The sequence below is a fragment of the Phocoena phocoena genome, chromosome 2, assembly GCF_963924675.1.
Source record: "Phocoena phocoena chromosome 2, mPhoPho1.1, whole genome shotgun sequence".
In the NCBI taxonomy this organism is placed as follows: domain Eukaryota; kingdom Metazoa; phylum Chordata; class Mammalia; order Artiodactyla; family Phocoenidae; genus Phocoena; species Phocoena phocoena.
The window spans coordinates 14,819,317-14,838,544 of NC_089220.1; the positions used below are offsets into that span (position 1 = coordinate 14,819,317).

A 19,228-nucleotide genomic window follows, 5' to 3' on the forward strand; every position below is an offset into this window, starting at 1 on the left:
TAAAATTTTTCCAAAAAGGCAAGTTGAAGTATAGCTTGTCTCTAATGGGAATTATTGGTCTTTGTCTAGAATCAGCAAATCAAAAGTAAGGCTATGTGCACTGCAGTTTTATGAGGAAAGAGAGAAACTGTGAGCCTGATGCTTTTAAAATCATTAGAGAAGATAGAAATCAATAAAGAGGCATATGGATCAGTGAATGGCATGGATTTCAGAAATGAAGAGGTTTTAAGAAATGATAAAGGAAAAATTATTCAGAAACTACATTGAAGAACAAAGAAGCAGTGGGAGGTAGGAACAGCAGTGACCTCTTCTGTAGAAAGCTGTGATGAGGAAAACGTTATTATAAAAAGTTAGTATTTGAGGGAAAAGCTAAAAATGAAAGGGAATTCATTCACAGTGAACAGAATTTGTGGAAAATTCAAGTGAATGTATAGTTAGTGAGGATAGTGCTAAAGACCATTGGAGCCCAGCTAGATAGAAATGATATTAAAAGAAAGCATTGGCAGAGGAATTTGAGTTTGCACCTATGGATTTAGTATCCAGGGAAAAGAATGAAGTTGGAAGGGTGAGATACATGTTATTGATGGAGAAGAGGGGAGAACTAGAGATGCTGTTGAACTGAAATTCTAGGTAGAATGTTGAGGTCATGATGCCTCCACAGCTCCTCTTCCAGGTGTCCCGTTTGCTGATGGTGGTATACCTCAGATAATAGCAATGGGGGGTCACCTTACAGAAAGAGGGTAGACAGTGATTATCCGTTTATTCATCACTTATAAAGAGGCAAGGTAATAAACTAGAGGTATGTTTTTTAAAAGCTGAGCAAGGTTGAAATGACTTGGTAGAAGGCTACGTCATACGGTGCAAACGACATGGTTTTTGGAATCAGATAAATGGGTTAAAATATTCATTTTTATCATTTGCCAGTTGTGTGACCTTGAGAAACCATTCTCTCTGAGCCTCAGTTTCCACAAAGGAAGAATAAGCATTATAATCCCCAATTTATGGAGTACTTCATGAAATGAAATAATGTATATAAGAATTTAAGTAGTAAGTCTTCACCCACCCCTTCCTTGGAATAAAATACAAGGTAACCTAAGGAGATACCTGGTTAATACTGACACAATTCCTTTTTATTGAATTGAATTTCATTTCATTTCAGGCCGCGCCGCATGGCTTGGGATTGAACCCAGGGCCACGGCAGTGAAAGTGGCAAGTCCTAACCACTGGACCACCAGGGAACTCTCTAACAGTTTTTCTTTTTGGTACTGAAATTAAATATCCACAAAGTAATGAACACTACCTGTATATTTATTAATCAGAAGAGTACATATCAGTATGCAAATATAGATGTTCATAATTAGAATATTTGCAGTATAGTACTTAATATTACCTAAAAGAAATTATACCTCACAGGTAAAGAAAGATGTAATATAGGGAAGAAGGAACTCTAGACATTCCCATTAATCTTTTTCATTTATCATATTGATTTTTTGAAGAAAATATTATCACTTATCAGATAAATTTGGTATGTCAGAAAATGTGACCTAATTTTAATCTGTAGGCCATCGCTCATGGTAAAACACTTAAATTTCCTCCTTCATTGCTGAAGAGACCTGAGTTCTGATAGATGGAAACATTTTACTGCTCACAAAGAATGGTTGACACTGTCATAATTGTAATCTTTGCTGGTAGCTTGCATTTTTTATAGCTAACTTTCTCAAAATTATTTTTTATTTATTTTGCATTTTGTCCTCAAATTATTTTACAATTCACCTCTGCTAAATTCTTCTGAAAATGCCAACGCAGAAGAAGTCATTATTGTGATTCATAGTTAGGAGCCTTCATTTTCATAAAATGCAGGAATCAAAGGAGATAAAAATGAAGAGATATTTCTTTTCATCAGCTTTGAATTTTTGTGAGGAGATAAAATGGTCTGTATACATAATTGTTTTCATGTTTTAAATAAAGTATATTGTCATATACAAAACAAAGCACTTTTTAAACAAAACAAATGCTTGTCAAATATCCACTTAAAAGGAAAATATTTCTGATGACAGTTTGACAACTTTATTTAGTTGACACTTTCATGGAGTCTTTTTCCTAAATGACATTAATAATTTTATGTTTTTCTTTTTCTATATATATGTTTATAGCTAATCTTAGGTATTTTAAGTAGTTACTTGTCAATCAAATTTCCAGTATTTTTGAATAAAAATATTCAAAACAATGTGACATAAAATTTAGGCCTTTTTGTATTTCATTAGAATTCTGTTGACATATTATCTTTAATCTGTTTAGTAAACTGCTACATTTTATTCATCATCAGTTTTCATGTATATCTCCTTACTTTTTTCCTCTTGCTCCTTTTGAAGGCAGGGAGTAGTAAGGTAAGTATTTTATTAAAGAAAATACTTTACTCAAAAATTTATTCTTCTATTTTGTGGTATTTTAAGGTTTTGTTTTTTTTTCCCCTATGAAACATTGAACTACATTTGTTGAGAAAGAACCAGAAAGTGAAACAGGACAAATCCTACAGAAGAGTTGCATTTATAGATACAATATGTGGGTGTTGTTATGAGGGTCTTCATTATAATCAGTGTTTTTACAAATGACTTTTCACAAACTCCTATACTCTAATAGTTTAGTTTTTCCTTAAATTTCAAAGACTTATAAAAACAGTCACACATATTTATCAGTGAAAATTTTTTCAGTTGATAACAAACCTGTTAGCTTCATTTAATGCTTGTTTAATGTATTCATTAATTTCAAAACATTCACATAGGGGCAGTAATGATATTTGTATGTTTAATAAAATGATATGTGCAAGAAGGGACTCTTTAGGGTGCTTTTGTAGCTACCTTTAGTGAGATAAAAATGTCTTCAGACAGTTTCTGAAACAGGACAATATGGAAAAGCCTAGTCTGTTTTAGAAGTAAAAAAGGTACCAGTAGGAAAATGCTGGCAGATAGGATGAAAAAGTCGATTTGAGATCAGATTGTACAACACATCAAATATTAGGCACTCCTTAATTAATTTGGCAGATATCAGGAATTCATTATCTGTTTTAAGCAGGAGGTGATGTGTGCAAAGATATGAGTCCAGACTGTGATGTGACTTCTAAAAAAGCCCTCATAATCTTATACTATTTTAAAAGAAATAAAACATTCAGACCTAACGTCAGATCTGGAGTAGCTTATTCAGGACTGATCTCTGCATTTTAAAGGGACATTGGCAGTTTACAGTGATCTAGAAGGAAACAGAGGGTAAAGGAATGTTGGGAGGCCACTTTACACAAAGAATAATTCATCGCTTTGGGAATCACTAGTTTCAAAAAGAGAAAACAAAGTGGAGATATAATTGCTGTCTTAGGTATGAATGACTTCTGTAGGAGTGACCTCCTTGTGACGAGCAGTGTTCATGCAGAGTTTAGTAAATGACCACTTGTCATCAGGGCTATGAAGGGATGTTCTAGACATGTAAAGACGATTCCTGGTTTCACTGGGAGGATGGATAAGATTAACTTCTGTGATCCCTTCCAGTTCTGTTCAGTCATTATGTTGTTAAGGGGAATTTTTTTTCTTTTAAGTTACTTCCTTTGCTAGAAAAGTCCCAAATCCAGCATGGTCCCGAGACTCACTCTGCCTACTTGGTGAGACTGGTTGACTGGGAATCCCTTTTGGGTCAGGGGAGGGGGAGCTTAGTTAGGTTCCTTAGGCAGTCCTTAATAGCAGGGCCAGTGCTACCAGCCGTTTAAGTTAATAAACATTAAGTAAGCTTAAATATTTTGTTTGAAATTCAGATTGCACTGTGGAAAAATAAGAATGGCAAGCTTTAATGTTTACAACATAGAACATGTTAAATTCTTTTCTTTTTCATCTTCTTTCTTCTGATTTCCCTGCCATGAATGGAGTAGCCCTAAGCCTAGGCCTTTTCTTATATATAGCAATAAATAAAAACAATAGCCCTTTACTATATACAATATTGTTTATCTGCATTAAACTTGTAAACATATTTTATTACAGGAAATATTGTACTACTATTTTAAATGCAAATCTGTGTTGTAATCTTTTCCCTTTTTTATCTGCTGCTGGAAAGAGGTTCCAGGTAATCCTCTCTCTTTGCTATGCTCTATGCGACCCAATTTTGTATCTTGGTTATCTTTCATATTTACCATTAATAAGCTGTTACTTGGTGTTCTTTACCTCTATTCACAGTTTTCCATGTTTTTCTCCTTTGAAATCAGTATGCGTGAAATGACTACATCTTAATTATTGGATTTGTACTATATAAGTAACTGCTTTACTAAAACTTTATTCATTCAACTTGTATAATTTTCCAAGTTGTGGAATTTCAAGCAATAATATATCTTATATAAATTATCTTTATAAAAATTAAAATATGCTTAACCATTTTACAGGATTTATAGATAAAAATTATACATTTATTAAAGTTCTCAGACAATAATGTTGAATAAAGTTCAACAAAATTGACTTGGAAGAAAAGCCAAAGCTTCTGTCATTCTTCAAAATGATTTTAGCAGAAATATTTTTAAATGTTAAATATTATAAAGTGAGTTATATTTGTTACTTACAGATATTCAAAAAAGTATATGAAAAAGGTTTGAAACCAAAAAATTTTGTGATAATTTGAAAAGTTCTTTATAGAGTGTTGCAAGTGCATTTAACTTTTATGTCACCAGTCATGCTTCTATACTTCTACATACTGCTTCACATTATATATGAAAATACACATTTCTCTTATATTACATGTTCAAGATATAACACTTCATTTACTTTTTATAGATGTATAATTTGAAAATCATTTTGAAAATGCAAATATATTGTTATGCCTTTAATTTTATGGATTTATTCAGAAACGTTGGAATGTTTTCCACTGGAAAATTAATTTACATCATTTTCTGATTTAGTTGTTACAAAATTAATATTAAAATTTGAAAGAGGAAGTTGATATATGATTGATTTAGATTCAGTATTTAGGTTACTAAACATTTGAATAACGGCTCTCTGAGTTAAAACTAAACTAAATGATGTGTGTGGATTTTTAAAAAATTAAACAAAGGGGTTTTTTTTTTAGGGAAGAGTCTCCACATTTAAATAATAGAAAATGGGAACTCTATACACCTAATGACACATTCATTATAAATAGATCCTGAACTAGTGATGGAAACAGAGAAGGAGAGGGATAGATTTGAGAGCTACTATGTAGGTAAAGTTGAAAAATATGTAGTTAATAGTGAGAATAGGGAAGAGAAGGAGTTGGAGACAATAGTAATAACCTTTTACAGAGTGTTGTATGGTTTACAGTGCTTTGTAACTGTAAAATGTCTTGCTTGACTAACTGAAGGTGATGCCATAACCATACTAGGGACTTCAGAAGAAGAGAAGATAAAGGGCACAGAGGAGCAGGTAAAGAGTACAGATTTGAACTCACACATGACTTATGTTGCCAACAGTATGGAAAGTTTATACAAATATTTTCAAAATTCAAGAAGAATATATTGAGTACCTGCCATGTGAAAGATACTGAGGTAGCTACTTTAGAGCAGTAATCTAGGCTTTGTTGATAATGTACACCATGTAGAAGTTTTTGAGTGTGTAAAACTAACATTTGTATATTTTTATCATCTATATGTTCTTGTGCTATTATATTAGTTACATTTATGAAACATACACCAAAGAAGTTAAAAGAAAAATGAATAGAAGTTCTAATATTTTCTTTCCACCTTTCTGCTTTAGAAGATGTCAAGATAAGGAGGGTGGAGTCTAGTGAGAAACACAGATTGGGTTCATTTTCGTGAAGGTGTGTCAGAGACATCTATCTCTGGAGGGCAGGTGAGAGAAGCCCAGTGAAGGCACCCAGTGATGGGTTCCTTTCCTCTTTCCCACTTACCTGTTTCAGGCCTCCTGTGAGCAGGGCCCCGCCACAGCCAGTGAAACTCCAGACCAACAATGTCGGCAAGAAAAAGAGACCCATAGAGGTGAGGAAAATCCCACTCCCCGGTGTTAATTGGTACCTTAAAATGTATACAGGGTTTAGTTTGTTTCCTTTTTGGAAAACATCTGCATCTTTTCATTATTCTTTATGAAAATAAATGTACTGATGAATATTCCTTTTTGTTTGGTTGTAAACATTGATTGCTTAACTGTCAAATCTGAGTCTTGGATTGATATTCTCTGTTCCTTTTTTTTATTAGTCTTTCTTTTAGTTTTCTATGAATAACACCCTAAATTGAACTGTATCTCAGAGAACTTCTAAATGTAAATGTATGAAATGATCTGTGGTTTATGGAAGCATAGGCACTTTGGCAGTGTCTTATACTTAGCAGTTTGAATTTATAAGTTAAAGGTTTAATGCTTACACCAAATCAGGAACTTTTACTCCATGTGATGTATTCACTGTAGGGTTTAATGAAGGTTCTGCTTCAAAGCAAAGAAACCTTTGCACAATAATTGAGCAAAAAAGGAAGGCATTTCATAATCAGTATCAGCAGCAACAAGCAAACTGTGCTAAGTGAGGTCTAAAACAAGGCGTAAAGCTGTGGGAGGGTGATTGTTGTACTTCCTACCCCACTCAGCCTCACAGGGTCAGTGAAAATGGACACTTGGAGTAGCAGAATTATCTGCTAGAACTTTAGCATGAGTTATCAGAGACAGCCTGCTTAGTGCACAAAGCTGATATACTGTCTGGATCCTTGAAAGTACATTACTTGGACATAAGTTATCCTGAGTTACGTACGCAGATCAAATATTTTGACTAACAGTTTAACACAAATCGAAATTCTTCTTTTGGACACAAGAAGTATCTCAATGTTTAACACATGAAATCTCAAGAACTAAAATTCTTGGAGTCAGATGACCTTGTGGTTCTCCTTTCATTTTTTTTTTTTTTTTTTTTAATAGTGTTCATTTATTTTTACTTGTTGACAGTTTTTGCTTTATTTATTTATTTATGGCTGTGTTGGGTCTTCGTTTCCATGCGAGGGCTTTCTCTAGTTGTGGCAAGTGGGGGCCACTCTTCATCGCGGTGCGTGGGCCTCTCACTATCTCGGCCTCTCTTGTTGCGGAGCACAGGCTCCTGACGCGCAGGCTCAGTAATTGTGGCTCATGGGCCCAGTTGCTCCACGGCATGTGGGATCTTCCCAGACCAGGGCTCGAACCCGTGTCCCCTGCATTGGCAAGCAGATTCTCAACCACTGCGCCATCAGGGAAGCCCCTCTCCTTTCATTTTTATGACTTTATGTAGAAAAGTATGGAATGTGTGTTTCAGCTGCCCAAAACGGGTTACATAGAGAGGTATATCTAGGTTAATTTTGTGTTTGAAATTTATAAAACATCAAAAATGCATCCTCCATTTTGACTGAAGACACCAGTACTCTATAAACAAAATAATGGTGAACATTTAGACATGAGGAATTGTATAATGGTTTTATCATTGTTACAGGACCTTGTGTTGGAGCTTGTTTTTGGCTATCGAGGCAGAGACTGTAGGAATAATGTTCATTATTTAAATGATGGTGATGATATAATTTATCACACTGCATCCGTGGGAATTCTGCACAACATTGCTACAGGTAGGAAACCCTGATTCTCCATTCCCCACTTTTTAAAATTTAGAATTTTTAATTTAGCATCTTAAAACTCTTTGTTAAAAATATAAATAATTAAAATATGTGAATCTAGAATATAAATATTTCATACTGTAGAACTTTCTAGTAATATTTTAAGTAACAAATTTACAGTCTTGAAGACATTTAACACAGCAAAAAAGGATTTCATAACTCAAGTGCTCAAAGATCTCGATGAGAAGTAAAGGATTACTGTATGTTGAAAGCACGTTTTATAGCGAAACCGTTTGTGACTTTATTCTATTTCCCCATAACCTAAACGCATAAGTGGATGGTTTGGATGGTTGTCTTTGACGGTTAGTGACTGAAAGCAGCACGTTGGATGAGTGATTGCTAGGGAGCGGGGTGGAGTGGCAGTGTTCACACTGAGCCCTCGGAAAGCCGAGGAGGTTAACTAAGAAAGCTACTTGCCGGTGACTTGACTGATGATACCTTGTTAGATTCAAGAAAATGAGAAAATATTTCCTGATTTCTCTTTAACTGATTGGATTGTTGAAAAGCAAAGAAAGTTCTCTGAGCATCATTTGATGACCAATGATGTGATAATTCTACTAGTAATACTCAGTATTAATTTTGAATTCTATTTTATTACATATAGTTGTAAACTTCATAAAAGTTTAAAAGTTAGAAGTAAAAATATAGATTATCTAGTCCAAACATTTCTGGCTTTTTCCTCTGGTAGCTTCATTCTAATTAGGTAGAGTGGATTATGTGAGTCATAATCCCCCAACCCCTGGTCAGTATTAATAATTAATATGATATTTCTGTTTTAGTTGCCCTAGGAAAAAGATTTATCAGTACTACACAAATCAATGGCAATTTTCCATTTAATAATTTGGGTCATTTAAAAAAAAATACCTCTTAGAAAGAAAATCCTCTTTGAGGCTTCACTTATCCTTCAAAGAGAATAGGGACGATAACAAAAGACAAATTACATAGGGATGAAAGTATAAATACACTTTCATATTTACACTTGTAATTTTCTTTATTTTTAATTTCCTGATTTTTAATTAATCATCTTTCTAATGATGGGATGTAGTGAGAGATGGCAGAGGGAAGACTAAGCACCTGCTCCAGTTCTGGTTATTTGGCCTCTCACCATTATGGAGATACATTGCTATGTTTACAGTCTAAGAAGTCTTGACCTATTAGCTGATCTACTAATTGAGCCAACAGCACATATAATTACTTGTTTGTTCCTTTAACTGAACTCTCAGCCCTGGGAAATATGAAGCCCATTTCACTTCGAGAAGTTCCTTTAAAGTAATGTTAGATATGTTAAATGACATTTTAAAAATGTTTTCTTTGGTTTTGTTTTGCTTTTCGGAGGACCTAGTATTGATAGTACTCTATCATCTGGACCCAGTCTACCATCCTGACCTCATTTCCCACCCCTCCGTTTTACTTGCACAAGCCTACCTTTACTGCCTCCTGCACAATCATAGTCTGCTAAGGTCTCTTCACTGTCACTACTGCTAGAGTAATCACATTACTTCTTTGATCAGGATTCTTCAGTACCTCCCCACTGACTACAGAATAAGTATGAAATTTAATAATAGGCTTGTTTTCAAAATGCTCTGTAATTCTAGTTCCAATTTGCCTGCCCAGCCTATTTCTTACTTTTCTTTTTTGTTACCCTACACTTCAGCCAAATGAGCCATCTATATGCATACCCAGTACTTTCCTGCCTTTGTACCATTGCTTCAAGTATCCCTCTCCCTGGAAGGCCCTTCCCCACTCACATTCACATTTACAGAATCTGTCGTGTCGGTCCAGAAGTGCCATCTGCTCGTAAGAAGAAGAATCTGCTACAAATTTCCATAGCATTTTGATCTTTAACTCTCTTGTGCCACTTGATGTCTTCAACCTCGTATTACATGGTTTATGCATTTCAGGGTTCGTTACTTTAAGGATTTCTTGGTGATGTTTCCATCCTTAGGATGAAGTGTATATGTTGTGCTCAAAAAATATGTGTTGGGACTTCCCTGGCAGTCCAGTGGTTAAGACTTGGCGCTTCCATTGCAGGGGGCACAGGTTCGATCCCTGGTCGGGGAGCTAAGATCCTGCAAGCCACACGGCATGGCCACAAAAAATATATACATGTATGTGTGTTAAATAAGCAAGTAAGTTAAACACAGCAGTTTATTACTCTGTGTAAGTGCATTTGACTATTTCACCTTAAAGTTTTCAGATTTAATTCTCAAATTCTTTTTTTTCTAGGGACTCAGAGTTTTTATCAGGAACATAATGATGATATTCTGTGCCTCACTGTAAATCAGCACCCCAAATTTATCAACATAGTGGCAACTGGCCAAGTAGGTATGTTTCTATATTTTAAAAAGAAACAATTTTAATTGTCTTGTTCAAATTAATTTAATATCTTAGGAAAAAACTAAAACATATTTGTGTATTGTTCAAAATGCATTTATACATAAAGCAGATAATCAGTTTTACCATATTATTTGCTTCCAGGCACCTTTCTCTCACTTGGGTTATCTGAGTTGGCTCAGATGGTTCAGAATTAAGAAGAAGCTATTCTGTGGTAGTTGAAATAGTTGGATTCAGTCCTGTAGCAGAAATTTCTGATGAGCAAAAAGTTTTTATTCAATAGCATGTAAAGCAGAAAAGAAGAACTTTAGGAGAGAATGGTAAATAAGAGGAGCCGAGAAGTAACTGGACTGAGAGGGGGAGCACATCTGCCTCAGCAGGGCATAATCTAGAAAGAAGAGAGAAGCCGAGTCTGTTCCATGTTAGTAGAGCCCTTCTGCCCTTTTCTTTGGCAGTGATCTAATTTGCCAACTTTTTTTGAAATCCCCTATCTTGCTGTTTTCTTTCAACTCTATAGAAAACTTAAACGAAGGCTGTAACTCCACAAGCAAAATGTTGAGAGGATAGTAGGTCTCTTTAGGACATATCTACCAGTCATTGATCACTATGACTACTACATAATAGACGCGGTCAGTCACATTGTCACAGCCCTGGTATAATTTGTAAAAATTATCAAAATCATTGGGTTTATTGGATCTCAGTGGGCCTCAATTGCTAAGCCAGCTTTCCAGATGTCTTTTTCTTCTTGAATAAGATAATTTATGCTTCTAATATCTCCATTTTTCATAAATTACTAAACTGATCAGTTAGAAGCTTGTTCTCTGGATCAATTAGTTCTACAGTTATGCCACAAAGACCTTTGTAATCTTCCTTTCTGTAAAATTTTCTACTTTTAAAAAGAAAGTAGACCAATACTTCACCTGTTATATACAAAATATTCTAATCTTTGAATATATTATTTATTTATTTATCGATATATAGTTGATTTACAATGTTGTGTTAGATTCTGGTATACAGCAAAGTGATTGAGTTATATATAAATGTATATATTCTTTTTCACGTTCTTTTCCATTATGATTTATCACAGGATATTGAATATAGTTCCCAAGGTCCTATACAGTAGGACCTTGTTTTTTATCTGTTTTATATATAGTAGTTTGTATCTGCTAATCCCAAACTCCTAATTTATCCCTCCCCCACCCCCTTTCTCCTTTGGTAGCCATCAGTTTGTTCTCTATGTCTGTGAGTCTGTTTCTGTTTCGTAAATAAGTTCATTTGTGTCATATTTTAGATTCCACATGTGATGTATGGTATTTGTCTTTCTCTTTCTGACTTACTTCACTTAGTGTGATAATCTGTAGATCCATCCATATTGCTGCAAATGGCATTATTTCATTCCTTTTTATGGCTGAGTAGTATTCCATTGTGTATATGTACCACATCTTCTTTATTCATTCATCTGTTGATGGACATTTAAGTTGCTTCCATGTCTTGGCTATTGTAAATAGTGCTACTGTGAACATTGGGGTGCATGTATCTTTCCGAATTAGAGTTTTCTCTGGATATATGCCCAGAAGTGGGATTGCTGCATCATATGGCAACTCTATTTTTAGTTTCTTGAGGAACCTCCATACTGTTTTCCATAGTGGCTGCACCAATTTACATTCCCACCAGTAGTGTAGAAGGGTTCCCTTTTCTCCACATCCTATCCAGCATTTATTAGTGGTAGACTTTTTGATGATAGCCATTCTGACCAGTATCAGGTGATACCTCATTATAGTCTTGATTTGCATTTCTCTGATAATTAGTGATTTGAGCATCTTTTCATGTGCCTGTTGGCCATCTGTATGTCTTCTTTGGAGAAATGTCTGTTTAGGTCTTCTGCCCAAGTTTTGATTGGGTTGTTCATTTTTTTGTTATTCAGTTGTATGAGCTGTTTGTATATTTTGGAAGTTAAGCCCTGTTGGTCGAATCATTTGCAAATATTTTCACACAGTCCATAGGTTGTCTTTTCATTTTATTTATGGTTTCCTTTGCTATGCAAAAGCTTATAAGTTTGCATAGGTCCCATTTGTTTATTTTTGCTTTTATTTCTATTGCCTTGGGAAACTGACCTAAGAAAACATTGGTACAATTTATGTCAGAGAATGTTTTGCCTGTGGTTTCTTCTAAGAGTTTTACAGTGTCATGTCTTAAATTTAAGTTTTTAAGGTATTTTGAGTTTATTTTTGTGTATAATGTGAGGATGTGCTCTAACTTCGTTGATTTACATGCAGCTGCCCAGCTTTCCCAACACCACTTGCTGAAGAAACTGTCTTTTCTCCATTGTATATTCTTGTCTCCTTGTCTAAGATTAATTGACTGTAGGTGTGTGGGTTTATTTCTACACTCCCTGTTCTGTTCCATTGATCCATATGTCTGGTTTTTGTGCCAGTACTGTGCTGTTTTGATTACTGTAGCTTTGTAGCATTGTCTGAAGTCTGGGAGGGTTATGCCTCCTGCTTTGTTCTTTTTCCTCAGGATTGCTTTGGCAATCACACATAAATGTTAGGATTATTTGTTCTAGTTCTGTGAAAAATGTTATGGGTAATTTCATAGTGATCACATTAAATCTGTAGATTGCTTTGGGTAGTATGGCCATTTTAATGATACTAATTCTTCCAATCCAAGGGCATGGTATATCTTTCAATTCTTTAAATCATCTTCAATTTCCTTAATCAGTGTGTTTTAGTTCTCAGCATATTAAGTCTTTCACCTCCTTGGTCAGGTTTATTCCTAAGTAATTTTTTTTATGCGATTTTAAAAGAGAATGTGTGAGCTTCCCTGGTGGCGCAGTGGTTAAGAATCCACCTGCCAATGCAGGGGACATGGGTTCAAGCCCTGGTCCAGGAAGACCCCACATGCCGCAGAGCTACTAAGCCCATGCGTACAACTACTGAGCCTGTGCTCTAGAGCCTGTGAGCCACAACTACTGAGCCCGCACGCCTAGAGCCCATGCTCTGCAACAAGAGAAGCCACCACAGTGAGAAGCCCGCACACCACAAAGAAGAGTAGCCCCCGCTTGCTGCAACTAGAGAAAGCCCATGCGCAGCAATGCAGACCCAATGCAGCTATAAATAAATAAATAAATTTATTTTCTTAATGTGTTTTTACTTTCCCTTTCTGATATTTCGTTGTTAATGTAAGAAATGCAACAGATTTCTGTATGTTAATCTTGTATCCTGCTACCTTGCTGAATTCATTTATCAGTTCTAGTAGTTTTGTGTAGAGGCTTTAGGGTTTTCTGTATATATTATGTCATCTGCATATGACAGTTTTACCTCTTCTCTTCCAATTTGGATACCTTTTATTTCCTTTTCTTGTCTGATTGCTGTGGCTAAGACTTCCAATACTGTATTGAATAGATGTGGTGAGAGTGGGCATCCTTGTCTTCTTCCAGATTTTAGCAGGAAGGCTTTCAGCTTTTCACTATTGAGTATTATGTTGGCTGTGGGTTTGTCATAAATAGCTTTTATTACGTTGAGATATGTTCCCTCTATACCCACTTTGGTGAGAGTTTTTATCATGAATGGATGTTGAAGCATCCAAAAGCATTTTATCAAATGCTTTTTCTGCATCTATTGAGGTGATCATGTAGTTCTGTTCTGTTCTTTTCCTTCCCTTCCCTTCCCTTCTGTTTTTTTTTTCTTTCCTTTCCCTTTCCCTTTCCCTTTCCCTTTCCCTTTCCCTTTCCCTTTCCCTTTCCCTTTCCCTTTCCCTTTCCCTTTCCCTTTCCTTGTTATGGTGTATCATGTTGATTGATTTGTGTATGTTGAACCATCCTTGTGACCCTGGGATGAATCCACTTGATCAAGGCCTGTGATCTTTTTTATATGTTGTTGGATTCAGTTTACTAATATTTTGTTGAGAATTTTTGTATCTATATTCATCAAAGATATTGGCCTGTAGTTTTCTTTTTTGGTATTGTCTCTTTTTTTTAATTTATGTTTTAATTTATTTTTTGGCTGCATTGGGTCTTGGTTGCTGCACACGGGCTTTCTGTAGTTGCAATGAGCGGGGCCTACTCTTTGTAGTGGTGTGCGGGCTTCTCATTGCAGTGGCTTCTCTTGTAGTAGTTGCAAAACACAGGCTCAGTAGTTGCAGTACACAGGCCTTAGGTCACACTGGCTTCAGTAGTTCTGGCATGTGTGTTCCAGGGCATGTGGGCTTCAGTAGTTGTGGCTTGCGGGCTCTAGAGCACAGGCTCAGTAGTTGTGGCACATGGGCTTAGTTGCTTCATGGCATGTCGGATCTTCCTGGACCAGTGATCGATCCTGTGTCCCCTGCATTGGCAGGTGGATTCTTAACCACTGCGCCACCAGGCAAGTCTCTTTGGTATTGTCTGTGTCTTGTTTTGGTATTAGGGCAATGATAGCTTCATAGAATGGCTTTGGGAGTGTTCTCTCCTCTTCAGTCTTTTGGAAGGGATTGAGAAGGATCAGTATAAGTTCTTTGCGTGTTTGGTAAAAGTCCCCAGTAAAGGCATCTGGTCCTGGACTTTGGTTTGCAGAAACTTGTTCTAGGTTTTCCAATTTGTTGGCATATAATTGTTCATAGTATTCTCTTACTGTTCTTTGTATTTCTGCAGTATTGGTTGTTATTTTTCCTCTTTCATTTCTTATTTTGTTTATTTGGGTCCTCTCTCTTTTCTTCTTGGTGAGCCTGGCCAGAGGCTTGTCGATTTTGCTTACCCTTTCAAAGAAGCAGCTCTTGGTTTTATTGATTTTTTTCAATTGTTTTTTAAAATCTCTATTGTATTTATTTCCTCCATGACCTTTATTATTTCCTTCCTTACGCTGGCTTTAGGTTTTGTTTGTTCTTTTTCTAATTCTTTTTAGGTGGTAGGTTAGGTTGTTTATTTGAGATTTTTCTTGTTTTTTGAGGAAGGCCAGTATCGCTATGAACTTCCCTCTAAGAACTGCTTCTGCTGCATCCCATAGATTGTGTATGATTGTGTTTTCATTGTCATTTGTCTCAAGGTATTTTTTAATTTCCTCTTTCATTTCATCATTGATCCATTGGTTTTTTAGTAGCATGTTGTTTAGTCTCCATGTAATCATTTTTTCTCGTTTCTCTTTCTGTGGTTGATTTCTAGTTTCATGCTGTTGTGGTCAAAAAAGATGCTTGAAGTAATTTCTGTCCTCTTAGATTTGTTGAGGCTTGTTTTGTGTCCTAGTATGTGGTCAATCCTAGAGAATGTTCCATGTGCACTTGAAAAGAATGTGTACTCTGTTTGGATGTAATGTCCTAAAAATATCAATTAAATCCAACTGGTCTATTGTGCCATTTAGGATCTCCATTGCCTTATTGATTTTCTGTCTGGAATATCTGTCCATTGATATGAGTGGGGTCTCCTACTATTATTGTACTCCTGTCAGTTTCTCCCTTTATGTCTGTTAGTATTTGTTTTACGTATTTATGTGCTCCTATATTGGGTGCATATATGTTAATGAGTGTAATATCCTCCTCTTGTATTGATTCTTTTATCATTATATAGTGGCCTTCTTTATCTTTTTAATTATGGCCTTTGTTTTAAAGTCTATTTTGTCTGACATGAATATTGCTCTCCTCACTTTCTTGTCATTTCTGTTTGCATGAAATATCTTTTTCCATCCCCTCACTTTCACTCTATGTGTACAGTAAGTCCCCTATATACGAACCTTCATGTGGTGAACTTTCAAAGATGGGAACATGCCTTCCATCAGCGTCAGGTGTGAGTGAAATTGCAGCTTGCCCTCCATCTCCTATTGCTGACGATCCTTCAGCTCTACTGTCTCCTTCCTAACTCCTCTCTCTCCTCCAGTCAGTGACTCTTCTTGCCTGTTTACTCAATGCCAGCCCCTGTATGCCAGCTGTTGTACTACTGTACTTTTCAAGGTACTGTACTGTAAGATTAAAAAAGTCTTCTTTATTTTTTCTGTTTGTTTTTTATGTATTATTTGTGTGAAAAGTATTATAAACCTATTACAGTACAGTACTATATAGCCAGTTGTGTTAGTTGGATACCGAGGCTAACTTTGTTGGTCTTAAGAACATGCTCTCAGAACAGAACTTGTTCGTATATAGGGGACTTATTGTATTCTTCGCCTGAAACCACTTTCAGGTCTCTTGTAGGCAGCATATTGTAGGCTCTTGTTTTTTGTATGCAATCTGCCATTCTGTGTCCTTTTTTTTTTTTTCTTAGTGTCATGGAGACTTTTATGATTTTCACACTGTTTTAAGGCTTTGGGTGAGATTTTTCAGGCTTAGGAGCATAATTACTAATTTACAGCTGTACTTGAGAGTACATATGATTTTCTTTTTTTTTATTGAACTATTGATATAATTGATTTACAATGTTTTGTTAGTTTCAGGTGTACAGCAGGGTGATTCAGTTATACATACACATATATCTATTTTTTTCAGATTCTTTTCCCTTATAGGTTATTATAAAATACTGAGTATAGTTCCCTGTGCTATACAATAGGTCCTTGTTGGCTATTTCATATATAGTAGTGTATATATGTTAATCCCAAACTCCTAATTTATCCCCTCCCCACTCTGTGTCTTTTGTTTGGAGCATTTAGTTCATTACATTTAAGGTAATTATTGATAGATATGTATTTATTGCATTTTAAACCTTGTTTTGCAGTTGCTTTTGTGTTTCTTCTTTGTTCCTTTTTCTTTTTGTTTTCTTGTTGTGGTTTGATGATTTTTCTTTTGTATTATGCTTATGTTCTCTTCTTTTTGGTTTTTGTGAATCTGTTGTATGTTTTCGATTTGTGGTTACTCTGTTTTTCACTGTTTCTCAAGTATGATAACTCATTACTATATCTTTTTGCTTTAGACTGGTAGTCCTATAGACTCAAACACATTCTAAAAAAAAAAATTGGGAGTTCCCTTGTGGCCCAGTGATTAGGACTCAGTGCTTTCACTGCCAGGGGCCTGGGTTTGATCTGTGGTCAGGGAACTAAGATCCTGAAAGCTGTACAGTGTGGCCACAAAGAAAAAAAAAAACCACTTGACATGTCTCAAGCATTTCATAATAAAGAATGAGCAAAGGAATAAAGAGACTTTGATACAAACAAACAAACAATCTACAAAAAATCTACATTTCTTACTCTCCTCCCACACATTATATGATTTTGATGTCATCTTTTACATCTTTGTGTTTATCCTTTTGATGTTCATTGTAGTTATTGCTTTCACAAATCTTTTTTTGATTTTTTAAAAATCTGTCTATTGGCTTATTTGATTTACTTTCCAATTGTGATTTTCTCTTTCCTGTAGATTCTTGCTTCTTTTCTATTTAGAGAAGACCTTTCAATATTTCTTTTAGGATTGGTTTAGTATTGTTGTATTCTTTTAGTTTTTGCTTGTCTGAGAAATTCTTTATCTCTCTTTCTATTCTAAGTGATAATATTTCTGGGTAGAGTATCCTGTTTTGCAGGTTTTTCCCTTTCAGGACTTTGAATACATCTTGCCACTCCCCTTCTGGCCTGCAATGTTTCTGTGGAGAAATCAGCTGAGAGCCTTATGGGTGTCCCCTTGTCATTTACTCTTTATTTTCTCTTGCTGCCTTTAGAATCCTCCCTGTGTCTTAAACTTTTGCCATTTTAGTCATAATATGTCTTGGTATAGGTCTGTTTGGGTTCATCTTGTTTGGGACCCTCTGTGCTTTCTGTACCTGGATATATGTTTCCTTCTAAAATTTTCAGCCATAATTTCTTCAAATATATTTTCAATCCCTTTTTCTTCTCCTTCTTGGAATCCCTCTTATGTGTAGATTGGGATGCTTTATATTATCCCATAGGTCTTGTATATTGCTTTCATTGTTTTTTTCATTTGTCTTTCTGTCTGCTGATCTGATTGGATGATTTCCATTATTCTGTCTTCCAGATCACTTATTCATTCTTCTGCATTATCCAGTTTGCTATTTATTGCCTTTAGCTCAGCTTTTGTCTTGGCAAATGAGTTTTCTAATTTTAATCGGCTCCTCTTTATAGTTTCTAATTGCTTTTTATAGTAATCTGCATTTCTATCAATAGCCCTTCTTCATTCCTTCAGTATTTTCATTATTTCCTTCTTGAACTCAGGGTCTAGTAAACTGGAGAGGTCTGCTTCATTCTTTGTTCTTTCAGGGGAATTCTCTTGATCTTTAAATCAGGAGTGGTTCCTCTGCTTCTTCATTTTACTCATATTTCTCTGGCTTTATGAATTTAAGAGAAACAGTTATCTACTGTGGTCCTGAAGGGCTCTTTTTATGTGGAAGTGTCCCTGTGTATGCTCCATGAGTCTAATATTTTTAGTGCGAGGGTTGTTTTTAGTATGGATACCTGCCACATCTTTCCTCAGTGTGTGTTGACCATTATCCCCTTGATAGGGGGTGTAATTGTTGTTGTGGTGACCAGAGCCTGCACTGGATGTTGAATAGGCCCTCCTCTTTGGTCTGTGCTTGTCACAGCCCTGTTGGGGGCAAGGTCTGTTTCCCACTTGTTGGAGTAGACACCCCCAGATCCATTTCTGAACTGCGGTGTGAGGTAGGCAGGGTTGGAGCAGGGAGAGGAGCCACTGAGTATTGCTTTGTAGGAGCTGTCCACCAGGAAGTGCACTCTGTGATGTTGCCTGTCACCCGTTGTGTGGATTCACAAAGTACACTGTTTTGGCACTGCCCTCGGCCCCACCTCAACCGTGGGAATTCAGGCAGTTGTCCACCAGGAAGTGCACTCTGTGATGTTGCCTGTCACCCGTTGTGTGGATTCACAAAGTACACTGTTTTGGCATTGCCCTCGGCCCCACCTCAACCGTGGGAATTCAGGCAGTTGTCCTGGGTGTCCCTCAGATGCTGTGCTCACAAAGCCACTAGCACAGATCCCTTGGTGCAGAACTGCTGAGATCAGGTACCGGGACTGCCAAAGTCTTGCACCTGGACCCATCGTAGAGCTACTGAGTCAGCCCAGACTGTGGAAAAGCCCACAGCCACTATTGCTGGACCCGCCCCATCCACAAGATCACCAGTAATCTGCTCGGATGTCCCACGGGCACTGAGTTTACAAAGTGCCTAAATTCACAGATCCCACAACCTCTGGGATACTCAGATTTTAGCCCTGCTTCCAAAGTCACACGGCCCCTGGGGATCGGTTTGGATTTCAGCCCTGCCTCCAAGTATGGACAATCCTCTGGTGCTTACACTCTCCCAGACCTCAAAGAGGCAGAGCTGCACCACCACGAGCACTC

At 36.3% G+C, this 19,228-nt stretch overlaps 1 protein-coding gene across 3 annotated transcripts in view; it reads left to right on the forward strand.

Moving 5' to 3' along the window:
- EML5 (EMAP like 5) overlaps window positions 1-19,228 on the forward strand; it is a 165,277-nt gene that overhangs the window by 122,198 nt on the left and 23,851 nt on the right. Inside the window, exons 28-32 of one of the 3 annotated variants that reach the window (XM_065872785.1) lie at window positions 2,373-2,387; window positions 4,096-4,104; window positions 5,920-5,998; window positions 7,462-7,591; window positions 9,866-9,964. In XM_065872785.1, coding sequence (XP_065728857.1) covers window positions 2,373-2,387; window positions 4,096-4,104; window positions 5,920-5,998; window positions 7,462-7,591; window positions 9,866-9,964 — 332 coding nt within the window. The remainder of the gene's footprint in view (window positions 1-2,372; window positions 2,388-4,095; window positions 4,105-5,919; window positions 5,999-7,461; window positions 7,592-9,865; window positions 9,965-19,228) is intronic. The other 2 variants (XM_065872786.1, XM_065872787.1) reach the window with 2 other exon arrangements.